Source organism: Meles meles, chromosome 1, assembly GCF_922984935.1.
Source record: "Meles meles chromosome 1, mMelMel3.1 paternal haplotype, whole genome shotgun sequence".
Taxonomy (NCBI): domain Eukaryota; kingdom Metazoa; phylum Chordata; class Mammalia; order Carnivora; family Mustelidae; genus Meles; species Meles meles.
The window spans coordinates 198,356,742-198,370,851 of record NC_060066.1 but is presented as its reverse complement, the minus strand read 5'-3'; the positions used below and the strand labels follow the sequence as shown (position 1 = coordinate 198,370,851).

Below are 14,110 nucleotides of genomic sequence, written 5' to 3'. Positions count from 1 at the left end.
CTGGGGACTTGGTGCTTAATAAAACATGTCTGTAAGGGCTTAAGTCTGTGGAGCTGGCACTTCCAAGGAGAGGTCGCCACTGCCCTCCAGAAATCTCGGTTCTGTTGGTGTGTTGGATTTGCAACATGCATAAGGGTCTCTTCAGAACAGACTGACTTTTGCCTGCCTTTTCGTTTGTCAGAAAGCATACCTCCTCAGGCCCGCCTGCCGCCATCTTGGCCTGACCTTCAGTGTTCCACAGCCCCATCCACCAGACCCATTCTACCCTTTCTCACTCTGTTCCCAGAGTACATGGTTTCCTCAGAGGCCAGACTGATTGTTCCGTCCCCAAATATCTATGGCTTTCAAGCTTTTGAGTATGTTTTCCCCTTGTTTAGAATGGCCCCCCCTCGTGCTCGCTTCGGCAGCACATATACTAGAATGGCCCCCCCTCCCTTTCTTCTTCAAGTCCTGCCTAACCTTCCAGGCCTAACCTAACTCCCACCTTCTCTTGTTGGAACTCCTGTGGCACTTCTCGTCCATCCCCAGCTATGGATGACATGGCCACGGCTCAGCCTGCTGGAGAAGAGGGTGGGCTCTGGGGCCCGTGTCACCTGGGGGCTGGAGCCTTTCCCCAGTCTAGACCTCTTCATCTGTAAGAGTGGGAATAACAAACTTGCAGCCTACGGTTGTGCTGACTAAATGAGTTCATACCGGTAAAGCCTGTGGAACAAACCGTGTAGCACCTGAGTTCCCATTAAGTACCAGTTGTTACTCTTCCTCACGCGTATTTAATCCAGCTTCCTTGTGCTGCTGTCTCGCCACTAAAACCGGCACTTGTTGGCCTCTAGTGACATTACAAAGCCTCTGATGAAGAGAGTCTGGGTTTTATACTTTCTGTTGACTCTCTTCAGGCCCGCCTGCGCATGTGGTAGCTCCCCAAAACGTGTCACTTAAAATAAAGCTGTTACTATACTAAGAGAAAACAGATGGAACAGAGGTTAAGGAACTGGAGAGAAAAGATGGGCTTCAGCTCACAGGTGCAATTGTCCTCGATTCTCAGAGCGCGTCGTTTGTTCCTGTTCGCACTGTTGTTGAGTCAAATGAGCTCTTCTGTCATGGTCACTGGAAGTGTGAACATCGCGTAGCAAGGATGCTAGCAATTTCAGAGGTTGCCTGAGACACTCTTCTCTGGGCCCAAGGTGGAAGCGAATCTGAGAGGGTAAATTCTGGTGTATCAGAATCATCTCAGAGTCGATGGGGCATGAGCTGGCCGTTACTAATACATCTCCCTTCCAGGGGTGGGGGGTCGGGGCAGGGGGCATAGGAAATTCACTGGTGAGTGTGAGTGAGCGTGTGTGTGTGTGTTGGGGGACCCAAGCCTTCAGTCATCCTCTCTTTGCCTTCCCTTCCTCCTTTATTGGCAGCTCAGGAATTCACAAGCACCTGGGTGTCCGTGCTCACAGCATGGGGAGGAAAGCAGGTTACTCTCTGGCGGTGGGAAGGGGTGGGGGCCTGGGCAGAAGGAAGCACACCGTGAAAAGCCAGTTGCAGACAGGAGTCTGGCCGTTGGCAGGAGCTGCCCGGGGGGTCTTCTGCCGCAGCCCGCCACCCCCCAACCCAATCCCCGGAAGTCTGGGACGCCAACCAGGGTCTCCCGCAGAGCCCTGTGGGTGCCCTTTCCCTGATGAAAATGCCACATTTCTCCTTCTCCTAGGCTGGAACAAGACATTAAAAAGTTAAAGGCTGACCTGCAGGCCAGCAGACAAGTGGAACAGGAGCTCCGCAGTCAGATCAGCTCCCTGTCCAGCACCGAGCGGGGGATCCGCTCCGAAATGGGCCAGCTCCGGCAGGAGAACGAGCTGCTGCAGAACAAGTACGTGCACCTGGGGGGCCTCGGTCGCCAGCCAGGCGGCCTCACTGTCCTGTGGTTCCAGGGATTGGAGTAAAAGAGGTGTGATGACAAGGGGACCTGGTAGCTGGGGTGTTAAATGAAATGTTTAAAATATTTAATGTAGTACCAGATACTCAACATGTTACAAAACCTATGAAAACTTGTTTCCATCCCAACAGCACAGTTTACTAATGTTACTGTTCTTTCCTTTCATTTAATAAGTTCTTCTCTTAGTTTAAAAGTCATTGAGCTTCTGTAATACTGTAAGTCAAATTGACAAGAAGTTGTTCTGCCACGATTTGAAAATCCTGCTCCTTTGAATGAAAGTTTCCAGAGGAACAGATTCTATTTGATATCTGGAACCAAAAAAATGGCACTGAATTTTTGTTTTATTTGAAGAGGCAAGCAAAAAATCAGCTCTTCTGTGTGAATTTGTTTATACTTCCCATTGATTCATCCTGGAATTACTTCTTGACTCAGTATTGATCTGTCCCCTTTTTTTTTTTTTAAATCTCTCGGCAGTGTGTGCCTGGGGTAGTGATTACTATCATAGGCTCTGGGCTTCCCCCATTGAAAGAGGAGTCCTTCGACATTCTGGAGGAACATAACTCAAAGCCAGAGGCTTATAAGCACGTAACTTCTCCATTGCTTCTGACCCATATACGTGATGGCTCTCGCCTGATGCTGATACACTGAGATGAACTCACCCTGTACTGATACGGAATGCTGGGGGTGGTAGTAGGCAGGGAAGGGAATACGGCTGAAATCTCTTTGTGAAATTAAGCACCCTCTGACTAACTCCGGGGTCTGTTTTGGGCTACTTGGGGTACAGCTCACAGCTGGAAAAGGAAAGGCTGCGCAGGGCTGCAGCATAGCTAGATTCAGGCAAAAACAAAAACAAAAACCCTTCCCTCTTCCACCCTTTACGACGGCTTTCATGGGGCTGGTTCCATTGGTAGTTCTTTGATCAATGGAAGTTCTTTCAAGGTGCTTTGGGGCACAACTAGAATGAGTAGTACAGCTGTCTTTCCCTCTGATAGAAACTTGTTTTATCCCTTTTTCTGGATTGCCTTCTGTAGATCGCTTCCCATAGTAGGGCAGAGGCTGGGTCTTATTCTGTATCTTGTTAGGCTGCTCTTGTTAAAGAATAACGACAATATGTTTTTCCCCGGGCACTCTGGAAGCTGACTTTTATGATTTGCTGTTCCAAAGAGGAGCCACGTTTCCCCAGAGTTTCTAGTGAGCATTTCTAACGATGAAACTCTGTATGATAATCGTTTCCATATAGATTACATAATGCTGTACAAATGAAGCAAAAAGACAAACAAAATATCAGCCAGTTGGAGAAAAAGCTAAAAGCTGAGCAGGAAGCCCGAAGTTTTGTAGAAAAGCAATTAATGGAGGAGAAAAAAAGGAAGAAGTTGGAAGAAGCTACTGCTGCCCGGGCCGTTGCATTTGCTGCCGCGTCTAGGTATGTCCATGACACCCCCCTCCCCACCCCCACCCCTCTTCCCCACTCCCTCCACAACCAACACCCCCTCCCCCTCCCCTACCCCTCACCCCCTGCACCTCCCTGCTCTGCATCCCAGGTGGATGAGGTGTCTGCATCTGCCTTGCACCAAGACCGGTATGAGAGTATGAGGCCTCAGGCAGGGTTGAAATAGAACCATCAGGCAATGAGAGGTTGCCACCAAGTGTTATTTCCTGACTGGCTAAGCCCCATCTGTGCAACTTGTGTGGTCTTGTAACAGCTTCATCCCTCAGCGACCTCATCTAGGAAGCGGGATGAGGGCGGCACCATGCCTCTCACAGCCAGGAGGCAAAGTGCTGCTCATCAAGGGCTTCTGGTCACTTTCTGTGTGGCCAACAACTTCTAAACACTGGGAGAGACTCCAGTCTGGAATGTCATTCCCTTTCTGTGTCGTTACTCTCTACTCTCAGGTGCATGTGTTTCTGGAGTTTTTATCTTAAAATAGAAGAAAGGAAAATCTTTGTTGCCTAAGTCCTTTTTACTGACTGACTGCTCCCATCTTTGTTGGGTATCAGCAAACTGTCACATGAGCTGGAAAAGATGGGAAAAAACCCCAAAACATAAGTCACTGTTAGATGCCATTGAATTTGTGGAGTGTTGGGAATTGGGCATTACTTCTGTACTATCAAAAAGTATGCAAGTATTTCCAGAAACTGAATTCCAGTAAGGAGGGAAGATCCTTAAGAGCCTTTTGGCATTGGGGGTGGGGGCACTTCTATTTCACTTTAGGGAGTTTTCTTTTCTTTTTCTTTTTTTTTTTTTTTTTAAGATTTTATTTATTTATTTGACAGAGAGAGAGATCACAGGTAGGCAGAGAGGCAGGCAGAGAGAGAGGAGGAAGCAGGCTCCCCGCGGAGCAGAGAGCCCGATGCGGGGCTCGATCCCAGGACCCTGAGATCATGACCTGAGCCAAAGGCAGTGGCTTAATCCACTGAGCCACCCAGGCGCCCCTTCTTTTTCTTTTTGACTAATGAAGTCCATCCGTGTGGTGGGGGTCAGTTATGGGCTTACAGTTGCCGAGTGAGGGTACATTATTATTGATCTCATTTTGTAAAAAAGATTTTATTCATTTATTTGAGACAGAATGAGAGAGAGAGAGATCACAAGTAGGCAGAGAGACAGGCAGAGAGTGGGGGTAAGCAGGCTCCCTGCTGAGCAGAGAGCCCGATGTGGAGCTTGATCCCAGGACCCTGAGATCATGACCTGGGCTGAAGGCAGAGGCTTAACCCACTGAGCCACCCAGGCACCCCGTTGATTTCATTAAAAAAAATTTTTTTTTAATTTATTTGACAGACCGAGATCACAAAGCGGCAGAGAAGCAGGCGGAGAGAGCAGGGGAAGCAGGCTCCCTGCTGAGCAGAGAGTCGGATGCAGGGCTCCATCCCAGACCCTAAGATCATGACCGAAGGCAGAAGCTTAACCCACTGAGCCACCCAAGCGCCCCTCATTTTAAATTTTTATCATAATTTGTCTCGATACGATTATACTGTAATTCTTCCTTAAGTTTTTCTTTTTTGTATGTGGCATGTCAAAAGCCTTTTGGGTTCTGGCATTTGTAGAAGAACTGATGCATCGTCATTTCACGTTTAAGGAGAGAACAGGCAGAAAGAACCCTTTCCTCCCCCCGTGCTCCTGCTACCGCCACCGACTCTGTAGTGCACATGGCTGAGCTCACCTGGCCGGTCAGCATCCAGACAGACTCACGGGACACACCACTAGCCTGCCTAGGATGTGGGGGTTTGGTTTGTTCATAAGCACAGGCCTCTGTACAAAGCAGGCGTTTCTGAAGCACTTAGACTTGCAGGAGATTTTTCTGAACAGTCGTCCAATGCGGCCTGTACTGTCCTTCGTTCACCCAGCACCTCCTACCCTGACAAAAAGTCCACTGAGGAGGTTATGACAGTTCCTTAGCCGTATTGTTCGGTATTTTACGCCTGATCATCAGTACCTGGGTTTCAGTTTCTTCCCTGACTCCCTTTTGCTTCCAGTCAGGCTTACTTGCTTTGGTCTTATCCGTGGATGGTCCTGGTTTACCTTCACTTAGGTAGAGGCTGTCTTTATTTTCAAGCAAATCTCAAGGTGTAGGTCTCTCACTGGCCCTTCCTTTTTGGTAGGCGGAGGACACCTCCGTTCTCCCTCTGGCTGTTGCCGAAACCTAAGTGGTTAGTCAGCTCTGGACTGGCTGTTGCCATCACGTTTTTTAGTTTGTTCTTCCTACAGCCCTGAGAAGCAACCCAACGCTCTGGCAACTTCATGACTCAAGAAAGGTGGACTTTTCAAGGCATAGACCCTCGAAAGGGAGAATTATTTTAGCTCACTGCCCTCTGCTGGAGAGAGTCCACATCCAGTTCTCGCTTGCTCACCTCAGGGGGGCACTGTCTCAGGTCATGCAGCCTGGGGGAAAGCTTCCTGCATTGGGAAGCTGGAAAGCCTCAGTTCTTGTCCCTGGAGTGCTGTGACCTAGCAGCTAGATGAGGCTGGACTGGTGTTATAAATGCGTGGTCTTAGTTTTCTTATCTGGAAAATGGGACAATACATCCTATGCTTGCAAAGAAGGTGGAAATGGTAAAGTGCTTCATTTGGTGCCTGGATCGTATTAGATACCAATTAATTATTTTAGATCATTATTGAAATTCCCAAAGAACAGAGAATGAGCAGACTGAGCCAAAACCTAAAACCTGACAGACTGTAGAGTATAAGAGAAATATCACTCTTGCAGCATAAGTAAACCGCTAGTCTTTTAAATCCCTTTCTTTCCGTCTCTTCTTTTCTAAAAGGGGGGAGTGCACCGAAACCTTACGGAATCGGATCAGAGAATTAGAAGCAGAGGGCAAGAAGCTCACGATGGACATGAAGGTGAAAGAAGACCAGATCAGGGAACTAGAACTGAAAGTGCAGGTATGGGGAGCGCGAAAGACTTTCTCCTGCTTGGGTTCTCCTGTGTTAGCTGTGTACCCAGTGTTGCAATGTGGAGATGGTGCCTTTTTGCTTTTTGAAGATTTTATTTTATTTATTTGAGAGAGAGAGCATGAGTGTCAGAGGGAGAGGGAGAAGCAGACTCCCTGCTGAGCAGAGAGCCGGATGTGGGGCTCGATCCCAGGACCCCAGGATCATGACCTGAGCTGAAGGCAGAGGCTTAGCCCACTGAGCCCCCAGGCCCCTCCATATGGTGCCTTTTGATAATAGGCCAAATCCCACTGCATCTCAAAATCTCTAGGACAGAAAGAAGCTCTAGCCTTGTCCGGCTCATTCAAGTCATATTTAATTAGCCAGATTCTAATACAACTAGAAATGTTGATTGTCTTTTGGCACAGTTTATACCAGAATTTGACCTACTGTAGATTCATTTCCCTTTTTCAGGTTATAGTCTAGATTAGTGCGCTTTGGAGCTTTTGCACCTCTTCTTAGCCCTAAGCCTCTGCCCATTAACAGGGAATTGACCATTCTGAATGGCTCTCAGCCTTGTAGACTGCAATTCTGAGCAGTGCATGATGGGGAAAGCTGCCAGTGCTGTGGACACAGCGAGTTTTCTGGGCAGCGTGTACCTTAGCCAGGTATTTGGACTTGGTCTTCCAAAGGGACCCTTAAAAGTAATATCATATACCGTGAAGTTACAGTAGTTTGAATCACGTGGAACTGGTACGAAATTGTGGGCAAGTCGGTGGCATAGGATAGATGCCCTAGAGACAGAGCATAAAGTCTCCAGTAAAAACAGCACAAATGGTTGGAAACAGTGAGGACTAGTCAGAAAAAGGCTTCGGAACCGTTAGATAACTAGAAAAAAAAATAAAATTAGAAGCTCGTCTCTTGGGGCGCCTGGGTGGCTCAGTCAGTTAAGTGTCTGCCTTCAGCTCAGGTTATGATCCTAGGGTCCTGGGATTGAGCCCCACGTCGGGCTCCTTGCTCAGCAGGGTGTCTGCTTCTCCCTCTCCTTCCTGCTCATGCTCTCTCACCATCCTTCTCTCTCTCTCTCTCTCAAATAAATAAGTAAATCTTAAAAAAAAAAAAGCTAATCTCATACTATACAAAAAGAAATTTCAGATGGAGTTGAATACAGGCAGAAAAGAGAAGCATTTTGTTTTAAACTAGAATTTGATCTTGAAACCGGGAAAGAGAAGCATTTTGTTTTAAACTAGAATTTGATCTTGAAACCGGGAAAGATTTTCTAAACAAAAAAATGGAAAAAATCATAAAGCCAAAAAAAAAAAAAAGAGAGAGAGAGAAAATCAGTTGTGGAGAGTATAGATATTACAACAAATATAAGGAATTAGTACTCTTGATATGTAGGAAACTCATATAATTTGTCGAGTAAAACTCTGATATTTAGAAAAATGGGTAAAGGATATGAACGAATAATTCACAGAAGAAAAATAAATGGCTGAGAAGAATATAAGAATATATCCTCCTCAATTGCCAAAGACCTGTAGATTAACAGTAGGTATCATTTATCTCCTGTGAAATTTGTTTCCTCTTTTTTAATTGCAATATATTTGGCACACAGTGCTACATTAGATGCAAGTGTAAGACATGGTAATTCCACAACTCTGTATGTCATGCCGTGCCCCATGCAAATGTAGCTACTAGCTGCCATCTGTCACCACTATGATGTTACAGCACCATTGACTCTGTGCCCTATCCTGTACCTTGCATTCCCTTGACTTACTTATTCCGTAACTGGAAGCCTGTACCTCCCACACCCCCTCACCCACTTGGCCCACCCCACCAGTTCTCTTATCTATGGGTCTGTTTCTGCTTTTGTTTGTTCCTTTGTTTTGTTTTGTAGATTCCTCTTATCAGTGAAATCTTGTATTTGTTTTTCTCTGCCTGGCTTATTTCAGTTAGCTTAGTATCTTCCAGGTCCTTCCATGTTGTCACAAATGGCAATTACTCTTTTTTATGGCTGAGTAATATTCTTTGTGTGTATGAGCTCGCGCATGCGTGTGCACATCTTCTTTATCCATTCATCTCTCAGTGGGCAGTTAGGTGCTTCCATATCTCAGTTATGGTAAATAATGTTGCAGTAAACATAGGGGAGCATATCTCTTTTGGAATTAGTGTTTTTGTTTTCTTTGGGTAAATACCCAGTAGTGGAATTACTGGATCATACAGTATTTCTACTTTTAATTTTTTGAGGAGCCTCCATGGCTGCAGGAGTTTGCATTCCTACCAGTAGTACACAAGGCTTCCCTTTCCTCCACATCCTCGCCAACACTTGTTATTTCTTGTCTTTTTTTTTTTTTTGTCTTTTTGATAATAGCTATTCTAACAGGAGTGAGATGATTTTGTGGTTTTGATTTGCATTTTTCTGGATTAGTGTTATTGAATATCTTTTCATGTGTTGGCCATTTTATATCTTCTTTGGGAAAATGTCTGTTCAGATCCTCTGCCCATTTTTAGTAAGATTATTTGATTTTTTGGTGTTGGGTTGTAGAAGTTCTTTATATATTTTGGATATTAACCCTTTGCAGAATATATCATTTGCAAATATCTTCTTCCATTCAGTAGGTTACCTTTCTGTTTTGCAAAAGCTTTTTTATTTTGGTGTTGTCCCAGTAGCTTCTTTTTGCTTTTGTTTCCCTATCTCTTGTGAAATTCGCAAAGACTTTTTAAATAACAATATCAGCCTGGGTGAGGATGAATGAAACAGGCCTCATAATCACTGGAGGAGGTATAAGTTTCCAGAAAAGGTCATAAACTTCTTAAGTTCCTGTCTTACAACTCCTTTTTAAGATATCCATTTTAAAAATCTCATCAGTGATTGATATACAGAGATGTTCATCATAGTGGTATATAAATGAAAAAAAAACCCAACCTTAACGAGGGAGATTTATTTCAGAAATTATGATACATATAAGTAGGAATATTATACAACCATTAAAAATTACATTTCCAGGGGCGCCTGGGTGGCTCAGTGGGTTAAAGCCTCTGCCTTTCACTCAGGTCATGATCCCAGGGTCCTGGGATTGAGCCCTGCATGGAGCTCTCTGCTTGGCAGGGAGCCTGCTTCCTCCTCTCTCTCTCTCTCTGCCTGCCTCTCTCCCTACTTGTGATCTCTACTGTCAAATAAATAAATAAAATCTTTAAAAAAAAAAAAATTACATTTCCAAAGAAGAGTTGAGATTATATAAGTTTTTAAAAACTGTATACAAAACTACATATAGTATGATTTCATTTATGCTAAAAGATACACATATGCTTATAAAATACTGAAAGGAAATAAATACAAAGTTTTTCACAGTGTCTGGACATTAAGCGATTTTCATTTTCTTCCTTGAACTTTAGTATATTCTAAATTCTCTGTAATATGTTTGGATTTCTGTCTTAAAATGAAAAAATTAAAATACCTATATATATACATACATGTATTTTAATATATATTAAGTATGTTATATATTAAAATATATGTTATATATTAAATATTATAAATATACTACATTACTTACTACATAAATATATAATATATGCTAGCTATTATATATAATATATATGAAATAAATATACAAAATATGTATTAAATATACATTAATATATAATATGTATTATATATATATACACGTGTGTGTGTGTATGTGTGTGTGTATATGGGCTACATTACCCGATGTTTTAAGTGGGCTTATTCTGCAATATGTCCTGTCGAAATAATGAACACTTTTATAATTTTTAGTGCAGGTTGAGAGTAGAGTTTTGGCAAATTGGATTACAGCACTACAGCAACATTTGCAACTGGCAGCAAGGAAAAAGTTCTTTGTGGTTCTTCTGAATTAGGCTTGTAAGAAGGTATTTCCTTTGGAGACAGTCCATTGTTATTAGAAACAGCCCAATATAGTCAAATTTATCTACTAAAATATTTTCGTATGTCATGTCATCATATAAGTACATCTTGCACTCCGAATGGTGAGGTCTTAACCCATGAAACACCAGGATTCTATATTCTAGGGACCAGGTCAGTAATAGCGGGATTTTATTTGTGATTTCAGGCTAATTTATAGACATCGATGCCAAAACTATCTTGTAACATCTTGCTGCTTTGATGATGTTGATAGGAGCTTCGGAAGTATAAGGAAAACGAGAAGGATACTGAGGTGTTAATGTCAGCCCTCTCGGCCATGCAAGATAAAACACAACACCTGGAGAACAGTCTGAGTGCAGAGACGAGAATCAAGCTGGACTTGTTCTCTGCACTGGGGGACGCGAAGCGACAGCTCGAGATCGCGCAAGGTAGGAGAGCCCGGGGCCCCGGTGCAGTGGGACGGCTGCGCACGCGAAGGGTCGCAGAGAGCAGAGGTCCCTTAGAGCTTGGGGCATTCAGTTTTCTTCTTGAGTGGTTTGAGAAGTGCCCAACATTGGCGTCTAGGAGTCATCGCATTAATTCATTCTGCAGCCATATTTTGAGGTGAGAATATGTCAAGTGCAGGGCATTCAGAGAGCAGTACGAGCTCAAGCAGCTCACGGTGCCATTGAAGAGACAGAGAGCTGCAGAGCCACGGAAAGATGCTGATGTGGTGGTAGGTGTAAGGCTGTGGGAATGGGGAGGCAGGGACTGAGCCTGGGTGGATGTTCGAAAGGGCTGCTTCCCAGCAGAACCGACATCTGAGCTGGGTTTTGACTGATGAGCAGGGGTTAGCCCAGTGAAGACGCAGTGTAGAGGAGTGAGGGGCAGAGAACCACGGAGACAGAAGAAACGGCTTGGACCAGGCCAGGGAAGCCAGGAGGGCCTGATGTGTTCAAGCCGCAGCGGGTTCTACGTGGTTGCAAACCAGGGAGCGGTGGCAGCAGGTTCTGGGGAGCTGGCTGTTCACTCAGCCGGTATTTCCTGAGGCCTCCTGTATACCTGGAGCCCCGAGGCTCCCCGAGGGGCAGGCAGCCGCAAGCATGCACAGAGCGGAGCAGATGCTGGTGCGTGCAGGGAAGGAAGCGAAGCGGTGTCAGGCAGGATGCGCAAGTGTGTCCCTGTGGGGACGCGGGTTCCACGTGGTGGTCGTGGAAGATCCTTTGAATAGGGAGCATCTGAGCAGAGGCTCAAAGCAAGAGTGAGTGAGCACGGTCAGTCTGCAGGGGGAAGAAGCATGCGTGGCAGCCAGTGGGCCTGCAGCGGGAGGGATGGGTGGAGTTGTTGGAGTCAACAAGCCAAGACTGGCAAGAACCACGTTCCGCCAGACTTTGTAACCCATGGGAGGAACTTTGGACTTTACTCTGAGTGGCACAGAAGCTTTGAAAAGTTTCTGAACAGAGGCATGACAGAGTCTGGTGAAAAGCAATTTCAATTTTGTCCAAGAAATTGATTAGCCAGCAATAAATTACTGAGACAAATTTTCGAACAATTGGACTTAGGAAAAGAGTATTTTAGGAGGTACTTAAAGAGCATTTGAGGGGCGCCTGGGTGGCTCAGTGGGTTAAAGCCTCTGCCTTCGGCTCAGGTCATGATCCCAAGGTCCTGGGATCGAACCCTGCATTGGGCTCTCTGGTCAGTGGGGAGCCTGCTTCCCTTCCTTTCTCTCTACCTGCCTCTCTGCCTACTTGTGATCTCTGTCTGTCAAATGAATAAATAAAATCTAAAAAATAATTTAAAAAAGCGCATTTGAAGCATTGTACTAGAAGCTAAAGGGGAGACAAAGATGAACAAGACGCGGTCTAGTGGAAGGATCTACTAGGTCAGTGGTGCTCAAACTTTTTGGTCTTAGGGACCCCTTTACTCTTAAAGTTATTGAGTACCCTAAGGAGACTTTTTTTAAGTGGGTTATATCTATCAGTATTTACCTATTAGAAATTGAAACTTTAAAAGAGTATTAATTTGTCCTTAAAATAACATAATAAACATACAACTTGTTAACATATTTTTATGAAAAATAACTATTTTCTAAAACCAAAAAAATTTTCAGAAAAATGGCATTGTTTTACATTGAGCAGACCTCTTTAATTTCTGGCTCAATAGAAGATACCTCAATTCTCATCTCTGTTTCTATGTTCAGTCTGTTGTAATTTTACTTGCATGTTATTTTGGAAGACTCCACTTACCCCCAGGAGGGAATGCGTGTGAAGAAATCAAATGATGTGTTAGTATTTTCACAAAGATGGTTTGGACCCTGCAAACCCTGTGAGAATTACTGCACTTGGACAAGCCAAGCAGAAAGGCCTGCTGCCTTTAGGTAGAGGTAGAGGGCTTGAAAGGGCAGAGCAGAGATCAGGGATGGCTTCATAAGGGAGGGGACATGGAATGGGCCTTGCAGGATGAGTTCTGAGAACAGAGGGTAGCAGGGAAAAAACGTTGTTACCGAGGGAATCATGTAAGCCAAGCCAAGAAAAGCTGAGAATGTCCAGATGAGCAGTCCAGTGGCCCCAGCTGGAGGACGTGGGAGATTGGGAGAACCATAAATGAAGCCATCCTGGAGAATGTATTCCCGAGATCCTCAGGAGGAAGGGGGTGGTGTGTTCTGCCATCATTTTGGCATGGCAACGCAAAAGGTGGATTTGAAGGTGAGATTGAGTGGATGTAGAGGGGCCTGTGAGGAAGCGGGCACTGTCTTTTGTCTAAGAGGTGAGGGTGTGGGAGGGGTGGGGGGAGGATGGTGCTTGCACGGAGTGAAGGAAAGTGGAGGTGCCTGAGGGGTGTGGGAGGAGAAAGTTCCCAGGAGCGAAGGAAAAAGAGCAGGACAGATTCGAAGGATGAGAAGAGAGAATAAGTTTGGTTGGAGATGTTCTGATTTGCAGTGGCTTCCTGACTGCCTGGTGGAAGTGGGAATTTGCCATCTAAACCCCAGAGAGAGGCCCAAACCCCAGGAAGGGGGGAAGAATATAGAAGTTGTGAGAAGCAAAGCCGTAGGAGTGGCTTGGGACGGTGCAGGGGGCAGAGCAAGAAGAAAGCAGGCTGAGGGTCTGGCAGAGAAAGCATTCTAGAAGAAGCATTTAAAAAGAAGGTGTCTGAGAATTCTGCTTTCAAGCTGAACTTCTGACCATACACTGGCTTTTTTGCCCTCCTGGCTCGGCTTGCTGTGAAGTAGCCACCCCTCTCTGACTTGGCTTTGTCCTCTCGGAGGAGCTAGCCCCTAAAGGGAAGGAGCACCTGGTCTCCTTCCTAGCCGCCGGGAGCCCTGCTCACCAGCACGGCCCAAGCTTCCTTGTCAGCCCAGGAATTCTGTAAAGCGACAAAAAAGCAAAGAGAATTGCCTTTTCCAAAAGCTCTGGGAATGTTTGCATGTTGCTGATTTTAAAAAATCAAACTTAAATCTGCCTGGAAAAAAAAAAAAAGATAGAGTGGCTCACATAATCACGTATCAGATGCTATTAGGTATTTTATTCATCTGAGGCTTATTTTGTTCAAAGGGAAGGAGGCTGTCTGATGCGAACTTGAAGCCGAGGGGACATGAAGGGCCTCAGAGGGAGCAGCTCCTTTCTAGGGCTCTGCTGCCTCCCCCACTACTCCCCTCCACTGTCAAGCTCAGAATATTCTAATAAGGACCCAACTTTGTAATTCAAATCAAACCCCTTGTTGCTTTTCTGCTTCCTCCTTTCAATATCATTTGCTTCACCCCAGTTCCAGAATGACTTTCATCTTCCCTGCATCCTTTTTAAAAACGTGCCACCGTGCTCTCTCACCATTTCCGATCCGTTGCTCTCTTCCGCAGGACTCAAAATGAGTGCAGCTCACATGCAACCTCTTTTTTTTTTTTAAGCATTTAAATTTCCGAGGGGCTACTCCTAAGTGTCCT

The 14,110-nt window shown here is 45.2% G+C and overlaps 1 protein-coding gene across 1 annotated transcript in view; it reads left to right on the top strand.

Moving 5' to 3' along the window:
* MACO1 (macoilin 1) overlaps positions 1-14,110 on the top strand; it is a 64,163-nt gene that overhangs the window by 47,956 nt on the left and 2,097 nt on the right. Inside the window, exons 7-10 of the mRNA XM_046016422.1 lie at positions 1,697-1,855; positions 3,162-3,344; positions 6,182-6,302; positions 10,448-10,622. Of these exons, the coding sequence (XP_045872378.1) occupies positions 1,697-1,855; positions 3,162-3,344; positions 6,182-6,302; positions 10,448-10,622 (638 nt within the window). The remainder of the gene's footprint in view (positions 1-1,696; positions 1,856-3,161; positions 3,345-6,181; positions 6,303-10,447; positions 10,623-14,110) is intronic.